The sequence below is a fragment of the Erinaceus europaeus genome, chromosome 13 (genome assembly GCF_950295315.1).
Source record: "Erinaceus europaeus chromosome 13, mEriEur2.1, whole genome shotgun sequence".
NCBI lineage: Eukaryota > Metazoa > Chordata > Mammalia > Eulipotyphla > Erinaceidae > Erinaceus > Erinaceus europaeus.
In genome coordinates this window covers 86,324,489-86,341,741 of record NC_080174.1, presented here as the reverse complement: position 1 = coordinate 86,341,741, position 17,253 = coordinate 86,324,489, and the positions used below count along the sequence as shown (strand labels likewise).

The 17,253-nt window shown below is 41.1% G+C and overlaps 1 protein-coding gene across 2 annotated transcripts in view; it reads left to right on the top strand.

The window, feature by feature from the left end:
• Positions 1-1,699, top strand: part of DNAI4 (dynein axonemal intermediate chain 4) — a 73,573-nt gene extending 71,874 nt beyond the window's left edge. For both annotated transcript variants that reach the window (XM_060206372.1, XM_016190481.2), the window contains exon 17: positions 416-1,699. In XM_060206372.1, the coding sequence (XP_060062355.1) occupies positions 416-463 (48 nt within the window). In that variant the 3' untranslated portion in view covers positions 464-1,699. The remainder of the gene's footprint in view (positions 1-415) is intronic.
• The last annotated feature ends 15,554 nt before the right edge of the window (positions 1,700-17,253 follow it).

Genomic DNA, 17,253 nt, shown 5'->3' with positions numbered 1-17,253 from the left:
ACAAGAACTATTATTAAACTTAAACAATAAGCAACACCATGGAGACGCTAGATTAATGTTTGCCAGAGGCTTGGGGAAGAAGACAATGGAAGTGACCACTGGTGGACAGAGAGTTTCTTTTGGGAAAAGATAAGATGAGCTGGAAATTGTGGTGAAGGGTGCACAGCTTTTTAACGATACTAAAAAGTGCTGATTTGTTTTCATAATTAAAAATAATCTAAGAAAAAGAAGTCAGACAAAAGATAAAAGAGTGGTTCATAGGAAACGGTAGGTTTGTACTAGGAAAGTGACTGTTAGTATTTAAACTTGGCTTCTTTTTGCAATGTTGTGTGATTGTAGACAGCATTGTTTTAAAGCCTGCTTTATCTCTCAGCTAGAATGTTGCTGAATAGTAATTGTGTGACTTATTTTTCAGGGAGATGTAATAGACACATTACTTGGAAGCAAATCAAACCAAGGATAATGCACCATTACTACCATCTTTGGGTTGTGGCTTTAGTGTAAGGAAAAAGGAACCGTGTTTAATATCTAGTAATCTGATTTGGTATGCAGTAAGTAAACTTTAGAATTTAGAAAATCATATTTTATGTATAGCTTTTATCTAAATTTAATGAACTTTTATTTTGGAGATATGCAGTTTGTGAGCTAAGCTAAACTATCTTTATATATTTTTGGATTTTTCCTAATTTACTTAAAGATATTCATACTCCATTTCCAATTTTATTATTATTATTTCCAATAATAGAGAATATGTAGGCATATATCTACACTTATATAATGTCCAGAAGGGTTAGAAAATTTCTTTAGGAACAAAATTTGAAACTCATTCGCATTGATTAAGCCAAAAATCTGTATGAAACAAAATTCCATACATTTAAATCTTTTCTTCAGAGCAAGCTCGGTTTTCCAGGTTTCTTAGTTATGCAGTGGTTAGTATCGTGAGAATATTGGATTCTCATGTCCAACTAAAAATTAGAATTTGATCTTTTTAGATCTGAGGACTTTAAACAATAGAGCTATCTAACTTAGCCCACATGACATAAAAGATCTAACAACAAACGTCAGAATTGGTATTGTTTAGCCAGCAGACCTTGCACCTGCAGTCTTAGTCTGGGGTTCACCGGGCCACCCTCCTACCGCATGCTCAGCATCTGGTTAGTATTTTAAGCCCAGACTTAAGTGGACCCAGAGGGGAAAAAAAATAGAAGAAAGTTTTTGATACACAGTTGTATCACGATATAATTTTATGGGCTGTGATAGAGTAGGTTTTGTGAAATAGCAGTGGGACGCAGCTACTCTTGCAGATACAGTTCCTAATTCTCTCCTCCCTGTGGTTTAACAAATCCTGCATTTTAAACCAAAGTCATAGGGAAGTCCTAGAAAGCATTCTTAATATTGAGGAGAGTTCCAACATTAAAACTCCCCAACCTATGGAAAAAAATGGGCTAAAATCTGAGGAAAAAAAAAACAAAACTAGAGCAAGTATTGGAAGGGACTCGTCTTTTGTAAGGATTGATTTATTCACAATCACCGTTTATTTGGAGTCACCTTAGAAATAAAAGTGAGACAAATTTTGGGTAGGCTGAGAGTTTAGATATGGTGTAAGGATTATACTTTTGAGTCATGATTCTTTGTTTTTCTGAAATGTTGTACTTGTTATAACACTCTGTAACAAAATAAAACAAGCTAATTAAAAACACGTGTGCCTTTCTGGTATGTGTTTTTGGCCTTTTGTTTCTTCACATGTTCTGTTCTCAATACTCTTCAAGACTAAATAAAAAATAAAACTTTAAAATACCTTTTCCCCCCATCCCTGGGACATTACTTCTTCTGCCTTTTTCCACCTGGAGAGAAAGATACCATAGTACCTGGTTGGACCTAGATACCATAGTACCTGGGATGTGTACTGAACAAAATAAGGGCATTATCCTATTTTGCTGGCTTGCTTTTTTTTTTTTTTTAATTCTCTTTATATGCTGGGCGCCTGATCACAAAACACTACACTAGTTCTCTCTCTTTCTTTCTTTCTTTCTTTCTTTCTTTCTTTCTTTCTTTCTTTCTTTCTTTATCATCCTCTCCCCTGATCTTCTAGTCTCTCTCCCATACTTTTAATTTTCTTTATTTTTCACCAAAGCACTGTTCAGCTCTAACTTGCAGTGGTGCTGGGAATTGAACCTGGGAATTCAAAGCCTCAGGCATGAAAGTCATTAACATAATCACTATGCTGTCTTTCCAGCCCTTTACTTAACTTTCAACAGATCCCTCTCACCACTGTCACTACTGCTCATCTCCATCAGGAACAACATAATGGACCCCTCTGTGGGCCCCTATAGGACCTTGTCCTCAATGTGGATCAACAATGGTAGGGACTCTTCCATTCTCTGAAGGGAGGCTGGACAACATACTCTACCTACTACCTGAGGAAGATGGGTCCTGAATGAGTGCAGCCTGGAATGTTCCTAGCTGTGACCACAGAATGTGAGCTCAGACCTACAGGGATGCAGAGGTTACATAGGCTCCTGTGCTGAATATGGGCCCCACATCTGACTGGTGGGGTTTATAGTTAATATTTATAGTGGTCCGGGAGGTGGCTCAGTGATAAAGCTTTGGATTCTCAAGCATGGGGTCCTGAGTTCAATCCCCGGCAGCACATATGCCAGATTGATGTCTGGTTCTTTCTCCTATCTTTCACATAAAAAATAAAATCTTATAAAAAGAAAAAAAAAAACAATATATACTTTCTCCATATTTGGTAGCTACTCTCTTCCATGATTGAGCTTTCTAGTCCTTTTTCCAACTATGACACCATCTCTCCAGACAGTAACCTGGGCCCATCAGCATATTAGCTGTCAGGCTCAGGAAAAAAAACTAGTAAGGTTGTGGGCCCCTTGGAATAGACCTAAAATAGACCTACCAGCTTTTTCCAAAATGGAGACCCCAAATCTTCATCTGTACTATCCTTGCCTTTAGGTTCATGGTTAGTCAACAATTTGTTCTGCTTTGTATCTTAACTCTTTTTCAGCCACCAGGTTCCAGATGCTACCATGATGCCAACCCGACTTCCTTGGGCAGACGACTCCACCATGTGTCTTGGAGCCCTGCTTCCCCAGAGCCCTGCCCCACTAGGAAAAGAAAGAGACAGGCTGGGAGTATGGATTCACCTGCCAACGCCCATGTTCAGCAGTGAATCTATTACAGAAGCCAGACCTTCCACCTTCTGCACCCCATAATGACCCTGGGTCCATACTCCCAGAGGAATAAAGATTAGGGAGGCTATCAGGGGGAGGGGAGGGGATACGGAGTTCTGGGGGTGGGAATTGTGTGGAGTTGTACCCCTCTTATTCTGTGGTTTTTATCATTTTAATTCTCCCTTTCTTCTTCCTCCCTCTCTACTACTACTTCTACTCCGTCTTCTCCTTTCTCCCTCTCTTTTCATTCCCCTTCTCCTCCTTCTCCACCTCTTCCTCCTCCTCCTCCTCCTTCTATTTCTCCTCCTTCCTCCTCCCTTCTTCTCCTGATTCTTCCTTCTTCTACTCCTCCTCCTCCTTTTATTGCCATCAGTGTTATTGCTGGGGTTTGATGTCTGCAGGATGAACCTATCAATCCTAGTGGCCACCTTTCCTTTCCTTTCCTTTCCTTTCCTTTCCTTTCCTTTCCTTTCCTTTCCTTTCCTTTCCTTTCCTTTCCTTTCCTTTCCTTTCCTATCAATCCTAGTGGCCACCTTTCCTTTCCTTTCCTTTCCTTTCCTTTCCTTTCCTTTCCTTTCCTTTCCTTTCCTTTCCTTTCCTTTCCTTTCCTTTCCTTTCCTTTCCTTTCCTTCCCTTCCCTTCCCTTCCCTTCCCTTCCCTTCCCTTCCCTTCCCTTCCCTTCCCTTCCCTTCCCTTCCCTTTCCTTTCCTTTTTCTTTTTTGAGAGAAACAGAGAAAAACTGAGAGGAATGGGGTAGATAGAGAGGGAAAGAGAAAAAGAAACATTGGCTGCACTGTCTCACCACTCATGAAGCTTCTGCCATGCAGGTGGGGACCAGGGTTTGAAGCTGGGTTCTTCTGCATGCTAATGTGTGCACACTATCAGGTGCCTCTTTCAGCCTTAGTGGGCATGCAGTGGACTGGTTATTTCGTGCATTAAAAAAATCTGTTCATAGGGTACAAGTAATACCTTTGGAGGCTGCTGCTCAGTGGCCAGTACGACAGAAGTTAATGTCCTGAGATGAACACTATCTAGCCAAGAGAGACCGGGTAAATTATTTTCCCTGGTGGCACATTTCCTCCTTTGCAAAATGAGGGAGAGAATGATGACTGAGGTCTCCCCCAGACCAGCATTAAAAAAAAATCATGTGCACATGATTTCAAATTCTCTTTAGAAAGTCAGTGCATTCTGTCAAGAGTAGAACTTTAAGGAAGTACTCTACCTTCCAGTCCCACAATAGCCATGAGGATTCTGGGTGGAAGCATCAAGCAAAACCTTCCAAAGGTGGATTCCTCCAGGGAAGAAAGACCAGAGTGAACAGCTGCCTGAGGAAGGGCTTTGGGGGTCCAGAAAGCATTTGGTCAGGTCAAGGTGCTTTTCTATGACTGAGCTTACTACTCTTTGTTATAAGCAGACACCCAGTGGATGATAGAAGGTTAACATTTGTTTAATCACAGTGTTGTTCAACACTTACAATGGGACCTTAAAAATAATGGCTTTGGGTAGGTAATCTTTCTTTGGGTAGACAATCTTTCTTTCCTAAAAGCTGTGGCTGACTGCCTAACCCCACAGTGAACACTATTATTTCCCACTGCAAAAGTGAGGGTACAGTTCTTTTAAAATATTAATTAGTGCTTTAAAATTAGTTCATCAGGGAAGCAACTACAGAAGCCAGACCTTTCACTTTCAACACTCCATGGTGACCCTGGGTCCATATTCCCACGGGGTTAAAGAATAGGAAAGCTATCAGTGGAGGGGATGGGATATGGAGCTCTGGTGGTGGGAATTGTACCCCTCTTATCCTATGGTCTTATCAGTGTTTCCATTTTATAAATAAATAAATTTAAAAAATGGAAAAAAATTAAATACTTTGCAAAAATTTCAATAAAATACTACAAGTCAACTTCTTTATGGTTTTTTTTTTTTTTTTTTTTTTTGCCTCCAGGGTTATTGCTGGGCCTCTGTGCCTGCACTACTAACCCACTGTTCCTGGAGGCTATTTTTTCTCTTTTGTTGCCCTTGTTGTTTATCACTGTTGTAATTATTATTGTTATTGCTGTTATTGTTGTTGGACAGGACAGAGAAATGGAGAGAGGAGGGGAAGACAGAGAGGAAGTGAGAAAGATAGACACCTGTAAACCTGCTTCACTGCCTGTGAGGTGACCTCCTGCAGGTGGGGAGCTGGGACTGGAACCCGGATCCTTATGCTGGTCCTTGTGCTCTGAACCATGTGTGCTTAACCCACTGAGCTACCGCCCATTTGCCCCCCAATTATTTTTTTAAAAAACAACCTTAGTATAGTAACCAGGAAATGCTAAAGGAAGGAAGGCCTAAAAAACAATAAGAAAAATAACTATAACTTTGTCATTCAGAAGTAACTATCCACTTTTTAAAAAATTATCTTTATTTATTATTGGATAAAGGAAAGAGGATGACAGGGAGAGACAGAGAGACACCTACAGCACTGCTTCACCACTTGTGAAGCTTTCCCCCTGCAGGTGGGAACCGGTGGCTTGAACTTACGTCCTTGCACACTGTAACATGTGCGCTCAACCAGGTACACCACCACCAGGCCCCTCCAAAAATAACTATTTACTCTTAACTTTTCTCTTACTATATATTGTTACTAAAAATGCTAACATTGATTCACGGTGAGGTTTAAGAATCTAAGCAAAGTATTTTTCTACAAAAACCTTAAGAGTGCTTAATCAGTATTTCCTAATATCTTCCAGCAATTCAACAGTACACTCAAGAATAGCTGGGAACACAGGTGTATCATTGACTCAAACAACTGACACCCAAAACCGAGTAAAAAGTTCCTTCACATAGTCCTGAGATGTTTTGGATTTGCCTCCATACTACTGAGATAAAAATACATTCAAATACATCAGGAAACTCCCCCCCCCCACACACCTTTAACTTGAGCGCTGGAAAGCTCTGGTTTATGGTGTATAGGGGATTGAACTTGGGACTTTGGAGCATCAGGCATGAGAGTGTCTTTGCATAACCATTATACTATCTAGCCTCTATATAGATGAATGGGCTGTTATCTCAGTAATATGGAGCACAGCTTCACTGCTCAAAAAGACTTTCCCCCAGTAGGTGGAGGCTGGGGGCTTGAACCTAGGTCCTTGCACATTGCATCACCTGTGCTCAACTGAGAGCCCTATAGCCTAGCCTCTCCCTTCATCCCTTTCTTCCACTGTTAAGCTATGTAAACACTATAGAAAATCCTAACTCTTTTTTTCTATATTTATTTATTTTCCCTTTTGTTGCCTTTTTTTTGTTGTTGTTGTATTTATTATTATTGTTATTATTGATGTCATTGTTGGATAGGACAGAGAGAAATGGAGAGAGGAAGGGAAGACAGAGAGGAGGAGAGAAAGACAGACACCTGCAGACCTGCTTCACCGCCTGTGAAGTGACTGACTCCCCTGCAGGTGAGGAGCCGGGGGCTCAAACCAGGATCCTTACACTGGTCATTGTGAAAATCGTAACTCTTAAGCACATCTCTTTTTAATTTTCTTGGGTGATTAAATCAGGGCAAGATTAAATACTTCTGCAGTGGATGTCTTAAAAACACCTATGAGGTTGAGTTGTGAGCCTCAAACAAGCTATTTCCCTCCATGTAGTGCTTTTCACATGGTTCTTTTTTTTTTTTTTTGCTTTATTAGTTATATTTCTTTCTTTCTCTATAGACCACATGTATGTGAAACCCAATACAAGCACTGCAAGCTTCACATGCTCACTCCCACTGTTAACACCCACTCAGCTCATGTCCCTTCGAACTTGGTGGCTGCTCATCTCCAACATCTTGGCATCACCCACCCTGCACACCCTGATCCAACACATCGGCAAGGCAGCATCAGTCTCAAACCACTGCTAAACCAACGGTCCCTTTGTGCCTTATCTGCATCAGCCCACTCTATTTTCTGAATGCAACCCTTCCCCTATTATGTATGACTCAAAGTAAAAGCTGACAATTTCAAGCCTGAGATCAACACCACACCCCCGTCCTCACCAAAAGAAAACCTAAACTTGATTGCTAGCTGACATGTTATGAGTCAGCATTTTCTTGTTGTGTTCTATGACTGGTCTCATTCCCACTCACATAAATCTCTGTGGGCAGGGATGTCATCTGTTTTGCTCAGCGATGTTTATCCACACATCAGTGATTTGCCTACCAAAAAGCAGACAGGCAGATCTTTTCCCCTCCTCCTCCTTCTCCTCTTCCTCTCCTTCCTTTTTTTTTTTTAATTGAATATCAGCTAAATGCTGATTATGAACCAAGATTAAAGTATTCTAATTTTTGAGTGTTGAAAAGGGTCAGGAAAGATGGTGAAATGGGAATTTGTTTTAATTGAGGGAATTAATGGTGTACAATAAAATGGTGTACAGTCAAGTAAAATACAATGGTTTGTACATGTGTAACATTGCTCAGTTTTCCACATAATAATTCAACCCCCTCTGGGTCCTCCTCCGCCAGCATGTTCCAGGACCTGAACCCTGCCCCCATCCCAGAGTCTTTTACTTTGGTACAGTATTTTCTTATTATTTAGCTTCTCTCTCTCTCTCTCTCTCTCTCTCTCTCTCATTAGTGATTCGATACTAATAGACAAGATTGTGGGGTAAGAGGGGTATAATTCACACAACTCCCACCACCAAAGCACCACATCCCATCCCCTCCATTGGAAGCTTCCCTATTCTTCATCCCTCTGGGAGTGTGGACCAGAGATCTCTATGGGGAGCAGAAGGTCAGAGGTCTGACTTCTGTAATTACTTCTCTGCTGGACATGGCCATTGACAACCTGTCTCTCTCTTTCCTTAGTGGGGCAGGGCTCTGGGGAGGTGGGGTTCCAGGACACATTGATGAGGTCATCTGCCCAGGGAAGGCACGTTGGTGTCATGGCAGTATTTTTTTGTAACTTTGTTGTAGAAATCATCCCCAAAAATGAGACCAGAGCCGGATGTGGTGAACAGAGAGAAGTTTAATACCTGGATGTGGTGAACAGAGAGAAGCTGAATACACTGGAGGGCAGCAGATCTGGATCTCTCCAGGAAGCTCTCCACCCCAACAAAGGAACAGCACTGTTTTATACAAAGTTTTGCATCTTGTCTACAAAGAGAACGCAGACATTGGCACACTGCAGGCACATGATCTGGGGCCCTGGTGCTAGTTGGATGCCGGAGTCTTATTTTTCCCGGCGAGGCTGGATTCCCTAGGTGTCCTGTTTAGGAATGTAGTGGGAGAAGATAAGGCAGCTGCAGTCACGGCTGTGAGGCCGATCAGGCATGGAGGAAATACAGACTTAAAACTCTATGTCCCTACATCACAGAGGAAATACAATCTCTAGCAGGCACATAGATTAAAATACCTACATAGGCTGAGTCAGGAGAGTGGGCACTCTGTGAATTTTTCCATTTCAACTTTACTCTGTGAGTGAGATCATCCCATGTCCATCCTTCTCTTTTTGACTTATCTCACTTAACATATTTCCTTCAAGCACCATCCAAGCTAAGGTGAAGAAAGTGAAGTCCTCATTTTTTTTTTCACTTTTTTTTAAATTGGGGAATTAATGTTTTACATTCAACAGTAAGTACAATAGTTTGTACATGCATAACATTCCCCAGTTTCCCATATAACAATACAACCCCCACTAGGTCCTCTGAATCCTTCTTGGACCTGTATTCTCCCCACCCACCCACCCCAGAGTCTTTTACTTTGGTGCGATATGCCAATTCCATTTCAGGTTCTACTTGTGTTTTCTTTTCTGATCTTGTTTTTCAACTTCTGCCTGAGAGTGAGATCATCCCATACTCATCCTTCTGTTTCTGACTTACTTCACTCAACATGATTTTTTCAAGGTCCATCCAAGATCGGCTGAAAACAGTGAAGTCCCCATTTTTAATAGCTGAGTAGTATTCTGTCGTGTATATAGACCACAACTTGCTCAGCCACTCATTTGTTGTTGGACACCTGGGCTGCTTTCAGGCTTTGGCTATTACAGATTGTGCTGCTATGAGCATAGGTCTATATAAATTTTTTTGGATGGGTGTGTTTGGTTCATTAGGATATATCCCCAGGAGAGGAATTGCAGGGTCATAGGTAGGTCTATTTCTAGCCTTCTGAGAGTTCTCCAGACTGTTCTCCACAGAGGTTGAACCAATTGTCATTCCCACCAGCAGTGCAGGAGGGTTCCTTTGTCCCCACAACCTCCCCAGTATTTGTTGCTGCTACCTTTTCTCTTGTGTGACATTCTCAGAGGAGTGAAGTGGTATCCCATTGTTGTCTTTAATTTGCAAGTGAAATGGGAATTTATTGGAAGCACTGATTCATTTTGCAAACCATTTCAAATTATTTTTATGGTTTTTAAAATCATAATCTGTATATTGTTTACCCTTAGTCTCTTCTGTTTCAATATTGAGCGGAATAGATGTGAATGAAAATATAATAAGCCTTTAACGAATGTTTTTTGAGATAGTGAAACTGGCTAGGTTAAGAAATTCATAGACCATACCAGAAAATTTTAACAAAGAATGTACATTACTTAGAAAAAAACACATACTAAGGATGCAGTTTGGGCTCCATCTCTAGAGATGAGAAAAGCCAGACTCCAGTCTGTTTGCAGAGTAGAAAATGTGTTTAATTTAAGAAAGAAAAATAGATACATAAAATCCAGAGTATAGGTTTGATTTAGTGAAAAAGGAAACATTTCTCAGAGAAATATATATATATTTATTTTAAATATGTATTTTATATATTTATATTTATAAATATATTTATATATTAAATATATTATATATTAATATATAATATTAATATTATATAATTATATAATATATAATATTATATAATTATATAAATATATAATTAATATTAACATATTATATTTTAAATATATATTTAAAATAATATATATATTTTATTTTATATATATATATATATATATATTTTTTTTTTTTTTTTGCCTCCAGGGTTATCGCTGGAGCTCGGTGCCTGCACTACGAATCCACTACTCCTGAAGGCCATTTTTGCCATTTTGTTGCCCTTGTTGTTGGGCTTGTTTTAGTTGTTGTTGTTGTTGTTACAATGAACCAAGTAAGTCTGTCACTTCATGAAAACTGATGCTAATTGTTACGGATGATGAAACTGAAGCTTATGAGTAATTCCGGAAAGCTGTCGTCTGTGTTGTTGGTTCATTGTAAAATCTTACTTCAATTTGCTTCAACTGTCCAAATCGGAGTAACTTTTGAATAATAAAGTTTTTCAGTCAAACTTTTGAAAATGTGCTTCAGTATTAAATAAGGAATTAAAAGACCCCTACTAGCTGGTGATCTCGCGCATATTGTATTAGGGGGAAAGGGGGACCAGTGCTTGTTTCCCCAACGTTTAAAAAGTTGGTCACACATTATGTCAACAAAGAATTGAGGCAAGAGCATAATTTTCAGGAATTTTATATTTTATTGGTAAAACTGAAAATATTCACGTTAGGCCGGGAGAGAGAGAGAAGAGAAGAGGAAAGAGCTCATGGACATAGAGAAGCTCACAGGTCTAGCTTTTAACACTCAAGCCCCGCCTCCACCTTTCTAAACCACTCCCATTTTCTGGGTGGTCCCCTTCAGGTCCCTCCTGTCCCTCAACAATATGTATAATACAGATCATTGAAACAGTGGGCTTGGGAGATAGAATAATGGTTATGCAAAAGGCTCTCATGCTTGAGACTCCTAGGTATGAGAAAGAAAGAGAGAAAGAGGAGAGAGAGAGATCCCAAACTTCTAAGATTTTGTGAGAATTTGGTGGTTATCATTGAAGGGATAGGGCATAGAACTTGATGGTGGGTTTAGTGTGCAACTATTCCTCTGTAATCTTAAAATTAGTAAACCATTATTAAATCATGAATAAAAATAGAGTTTTGTTTGTTTTCCTTTTTTATTGGGGAGATTAATGCTTTGCAGTGAATAGTTTTTGTTGTTGTCATAGCTGTTGTTAGATACGACAGAGAGAAATGGAGAGAGGAGGGAAGACAGGAGGAGAGAAAGATAGTTTTTGATTCATGTAGCCAAAACCTGGAAGCAACCTAAAAAAATATTTTTTTAAAAGAAGTACAAATAAGCAAGTGATAGGCTCTTCTCCTCCTTCCATGTCACCATTCATGCCTTCCAACAGCCATTATGACTGGTCCCACAGCCACTGGGTACTGATTCCACCAAGGATCAGTTGACATCACTGGTTCCTGTCCCCATAGAATAATCTTTAACTTATTCCTTGTTTTCCCCAAACTGTGCTTGACTATCCCTCCCAAAGAAGATTCCATTAAAATATATATACTTCTGGGAGCTGGGCGGTAGCACAGTGGGTTAAGCGCAGGTGGTGCAAAGCACAAGGACCGGCATAAGGATCCCGGTTCGAGCCCCTGGCTCCCCACCTGCAGAGGGCCGCTTTGTAAGCGGTGAAGCAGGTCTGCAGGTGTCTATCTAGTGGTTACATTAAAATGTCAACTGTTTCCGGTTCGAGCCCCCACCTCCCCACCTGCAGGGGAGTCGCTTCACAAGCCTTGAAGCAGGTCTGCAGGTGTCTGTCCTTCTCTCCTCCTCTCTGTCTTCCCCTCCTCTCTCCATTTCTCTCTGTCCTATCCAACAACGAACGACATCAACAACAACAATAATAACCACAACAAGGCTACAACAACAAGGGCAACAAAAGGGTGGAAATGGCCTCCGGGAGCAGTGGATTCATGGTGCAGGCACTGAGCCCAGCAATAACCCTGGAGGCAAAAATGTCAACTGAGGAGGTGGGGCAGGGCGGTAGTGCAGCACATGGCACAAAGCTCAAGGACGGGCATAAGGCAGGGGTACTTCACAAGTGGTGGAGTGGTGGAGTGGTGAAATAGTGCTACAGGTGCCTCTCTTTTTCTCTCATTCTTTATCTCCCCATTTCTCCTCATCTCTGTGCCAAAAAGCAGCTTCTACAAGTTGTGGATTCACTATGCAGGCACTGAGCCCCAGTGATAGCCTGCTGGCAATATTTACATTGTTGTCAGAAAAGTCACGACATTTTCCTATGTAATCATGTTTCTCTCTCAATCTCTCTCTCTCTCTTGCTCTCTCGCTCTCTTCCTCTCTCTTTCTTTTTAATCATGTTTCTCTCCCTCTCTCTCTCTCTCTCTCTCTCTCTCGCTCTCTCTCTGGAGAAGTTCATTAAAAGGATTTCAGAGTTAACATTATAACTTTTATTTTTAAAAATGTTTTACTGATTTTTTTCTTACTTTAATGAGAGAGAGAGAGAGAAAGACACATAAAGCCCAGGGCACTGCTCAGCTCTGGCTGATGGTGGTGTTTGGAGTTGAATCTGGGTCTCAGAGCCTCAGGCAAGACAATCCATTGCATAACCATTATGCTATCTCTCCAGCCTTTTATTTTTATTAGTATTTAATAATTCCTTGAAGATTATAAAATATTATTTGTTTACTTATTTTGGGTAGAGATAGAGAAATTGAGAGGGAAAGGGGAGATAGGGAGATAGCATGGCTTCACTGCTTTTGAAGCTTACCCCTGTGCTAGCTATTAGAAGGCTTGAACCTGGATCTTTGCACACTGTAATGTGTGTGCTTAACCAGGTACACCACTATGTGGCCCCAACACTACTAATTTAAAAAAAAAAGTCTTTTTAAAATTGTTATTTATTTATTTATTTATTTTATTTGAGAGGACAGAGAGAAACTGAGAGGGAAAGGGGATGAATTAAGGAGAGAGAAAAGGGGAGAGAGAGAGAGAGAAAGAAAGAGAGAGAGAGAGAAAGGGGGGACCTGCAGCACTGTTTCATTACCCAGCTCCATCTATTTTGTCCTATAGGACACGATATAATCTTATTACTTAGTAGTATTCCACTGAGTATATATCCCATGATTTCCATGACTTACTTTTTTTTGTGTGTGTGTATTTACAAGATTCATGTGAATGATTTTTATTTCAATGTTAAAAGATTTTCTCCCTTACTCTATTGAAGAATTTCTCATAGGCTTTCTTTTCCCCCTCAGATGTTTAAAATTTTAATCAGAAACGTGAAAAGGCATGCATGCACCAGAGAGGCATATGGGCCATTTAGGTAAGATGACTGAACCCATGCAGAAATTGTCTCCTTAGAAAGGAATTGCTTCCTTTCTAAGTAACTCATATACCTATTATAATTTCTGGGGTCCTTCCTTTTTCCTCTTCCCTCACAGGTAAAAGAAACAGGGCCTGACTTCCTTGGGTGTTCACCAAATTCTCTTCCCTCTTAGTGATGGAGCAAAAACAAAGGTTCCTGGTCACAAAAGTTCTAGGTCCTGTTGGAACTGGAGTTCAGGGCCCTCTGGTCATCTTCCCCTAACACTTTCCCTTCTGAGAATTATTTTTGAGGTCCAAAATTAAACAGTTATGGCTTCTAAATTTGCTTCTCTGCTAGACTTGGACATGGGGTGGTTGATCTATACTACCCCAGCTTATTTCTCTTTTCTTTTTTTTTTTTTAATTTAATTTAATTTTTTTTTTTTTGCCTCCAGGGTCATTGCTATGGCTCAGTGCCTGCACCATGAATCCAGTGCTCCTGGAGGCCATTTCCCCCCCTTTTGTTGCCCTTGTTGTTGTAGCCTTGTTGTGGCTATTATTGTTATTGTTGATGTCAATTGTTGTTGGACAGGACAGAGAGAAATGGAGAGAGGAGAGGATGACAGAGAGGGGGAGAGAAAGATAGACAGACACCTGCAGACCTGCTTCACCGCCTGTGAAGTGACTCTCCTGCAGGTGGGGAGCCGGGGAGCTCGGACCGGGATCCTTATACCTACCAGTCCTTGTGCTTTGCACCACATGCACTTAACCTGCTGTGCTACTGACCAACCCCCCAGCCTATTTCTGTTTTCTTAGTAGGGTAGAACTCTAGAGAAGTGAGGTTTGGGACATGTTGGCGAGGCCATCTGCCCAGGGAGGTCAGGATGGATTTATAGCAGCATCTGAAATCAGATGAGTGAACAGGAGTGGGATAGAAAGCAGGACAAAGGGAGTCTGGCGGTAGCGCAGAGGGTTAAGAGCACGTGGCACAAAGCACAAGGACGAGCATAAGGATCCTGGTTCGAGCCCCTGGCTCCCCACCTGTAGGGGAGTTGCTTCACAGGTGGTGAAGCAGGTCTGCAGGTGTCTATCTTTTCTCTCCTCCTCTCTCCATTTCTCTCTGTCCTGTCCAACAACCACGACATCAATAACAACAACAAGAAAAAAACAACAAGGGTAACAAAAGGGAATAAATAAATAAATATTTTTTTAAAAAAGCAGGACAAAGTGTTTAATAAACAGCAACCAAAAAGTAGGATTAGAGTTAAATCAGAGTATGGAGCTCAGAGTCAAAAGAAGCCAGAACATATATGTTGGATATTGCTTGAGTTTACTAGCTTACATCAAAGTGAACTAAAAATATTGTCTGGGAGGGGGAGCTGGGCAGTGGTGCACCTGGTTAAATGCAGATATCACCGTCCTCAAGAACCCAGGTTTGAGCCCTCACTCCCAGCCTGTAGGGAGAACATTTCACAAGCAGTGAAGCAGATCTGCAGGTCTCTCTCTCTCCCTCTCTCTCTCAATCCCTACTCTCTGAATTTCTCTCTGTCTTGACTAAAATAAAATAAAATGGGGAAAAATGGCTGCTGAGAGTGTTGGATTTGTAGTGCTGGCACTGAGCGCCCAGCTATAACCCTGGTGGCAATTAAAAAAACAAAAACAAAAAAAGATATGTCTGGGAAGATGGTGTCAGAGTTTAAATGGAGCTTGAGAGCTGTGTTAGGGTAGAGGGTGGCTCCCATACTTGAAATATATATATATATATATACACACATATATATTTAATTAACTTTTTACCACATCGTCTGACCTGCATTCCATGTCTATTCATATTCAGCACAGGAACCTGACTGTATAACCACTGAGTCCCTGTCAGTCTGAGCTCACAGTCCATGGTCACAACTGGGAACATTCTAGGCTGCACCCCACTGCAGAACCGGTCTTCCTCGAGTGGCAGAGTAGGATGACCCAGCGTCCCTTCAGAGAGTGGGCCAGTCTTACCTGTGTTAGTTTGTAGTGAGGATAAGGTCCTGGAGAGCCTCACAAAAGTGTCTAGTGAGGACATTCCTCATGGAAGTGATCAGTTATGCGAAACGGTGGGATCCATTAGCGATCTAGGCCCATAGGATCTATGGGGGAATCCAAGGATTCCCTGGCTAGGACCCCAGGTGATGAGGTGGCCTAGCATTAGCTAAGCTAAAATGGTCATAATTAAGTGACCCAGTCTTTTACCCTATCCCGCTACTTTTCAGTCCCTTCTTTGCCTGATAAGCTTAAGATTTCTCCTCATTGTTAAGGCCTTGAAGGCTCTTTGTTATATTGAAGCCCAGATTAAAGATAAAGAGTCCAGCCTTGAGTTAGGAAGGAAATAGGCCTAGGTTATTAGTGAGGTTTAAATCTCAAAGTTTTGGGATTTACTTGTTTGACAATATAATAAGGGTTGTCTTAAGGACAATTGATATAAATATCTCTATATATATAGATATAGATATTTCACCAGAATATCTTTTGGCCAATTGTATGCAGTGTTTGTTCTAAAGATTGGAAGACAGTGACAATAATGTTAATGTCCTGCCAGATGAGATTAAAAAAAAAAAATCAAGCATCAAACCTTATTTACTGTCTACTAGGTAGTTGATTGAATAGTCAGAGAGTATGAGGAAAGTGAAGTGGGTTTAGGAGAAGATGTCTAGGGATAAGTAACAAATATTTAATTGGATTTATGGTGTCTTCTTTAGGCCATTCTTTTTTTAATCTTTATTGGATAGAGACATCCTGAAGTCTAGAGGGAAGGAGGTGATAGAGAGGAAAAGAGACAGAGAGACTCCTGCAGCCCTGCTTCATCACTCGCAAAACTTTCTTTCCCCTTGCAGGTGGGGACTGGGGGCCCGAACCTGGGTCCTCGCACACTGTAACATGTGCACTCAACTACGTGTGCCACTGCCTGGCCCCATCTTTAGGCCATTCTACTAGGCTGCCAAGCTTATTAGGTCTAATAGAGAACTAGTAAAAGCACTTTTATTTTAGAACATAGCCCCTAGCTCCTAGAGATATGAACACACGCACACAGTACCACAGGACCTAGCTTACATCTAGGATCTCTGACGTCGTTGGAGACGCACAGGCTGGAATGGAGATGGGTAGTGTTCCCTGTGTTAGCAAAGATCTGACCAGACAAAGAGAGTGGGAGGTCGGCATCTGAAGAGACAACCTGTGAGACTTTTCCAGACACAGAGAGAATGACAGAGGAAAAGACACCACAGCACTGAAGCTTCTGTCAGTGTGCTGAGGGCCTTGCTCTTGACTATATTGAATCATTAGGGAGGCCAGTTTGTCTTGACGAGCACTGAAGAAAAAGCAGTTTTACTTTCCGATAGTTCTGTGGGCCAGAAGTCCCAGGTAAGTCACTCATAAGAATGGCTTTCCCCAGAAGCAACCAATAGCACAGCTATATACAAGATACTGGGTACTGTACAGCAAACCCTAAAAAAGGACTTTTCAAAGTTAACCCAATTACCAATTAATGTGATGATAACATTAATTGTCGATTGTCTTTTGGAACCCTAAGACAGCAGGAACCTCACATCTCCACTATAGAGCCTCTACTTCCCCCAGTCCTGGAACCCTTGGATAGGGCCCACTTTCCCATATGCCTCTCCCAATCCATACCAAATAATATTGCATCTGCCGATCACAACCTAACCAACACGATTGCCACCTCAACATGCTTCACTTCAGACTGTGTCCAGAGACTTCACGTGTGGAATGACAATCCTTTAGCTTCATTACTCGGGTGAGACCTCTCCTTTCATAGTATACTCTAATTCCATCTCAGGTGGTTCACTTTCTAACAAAGTCCCAAAACCTAGATATACACCAGTTTCTGTGAGAGAGAGCATATGTTCACACGTATCTGTAAACTACTGCAAAATATATACCTGAAAGCAGAAGTACACTAGAGTTTGCAGTGAGTACCCCC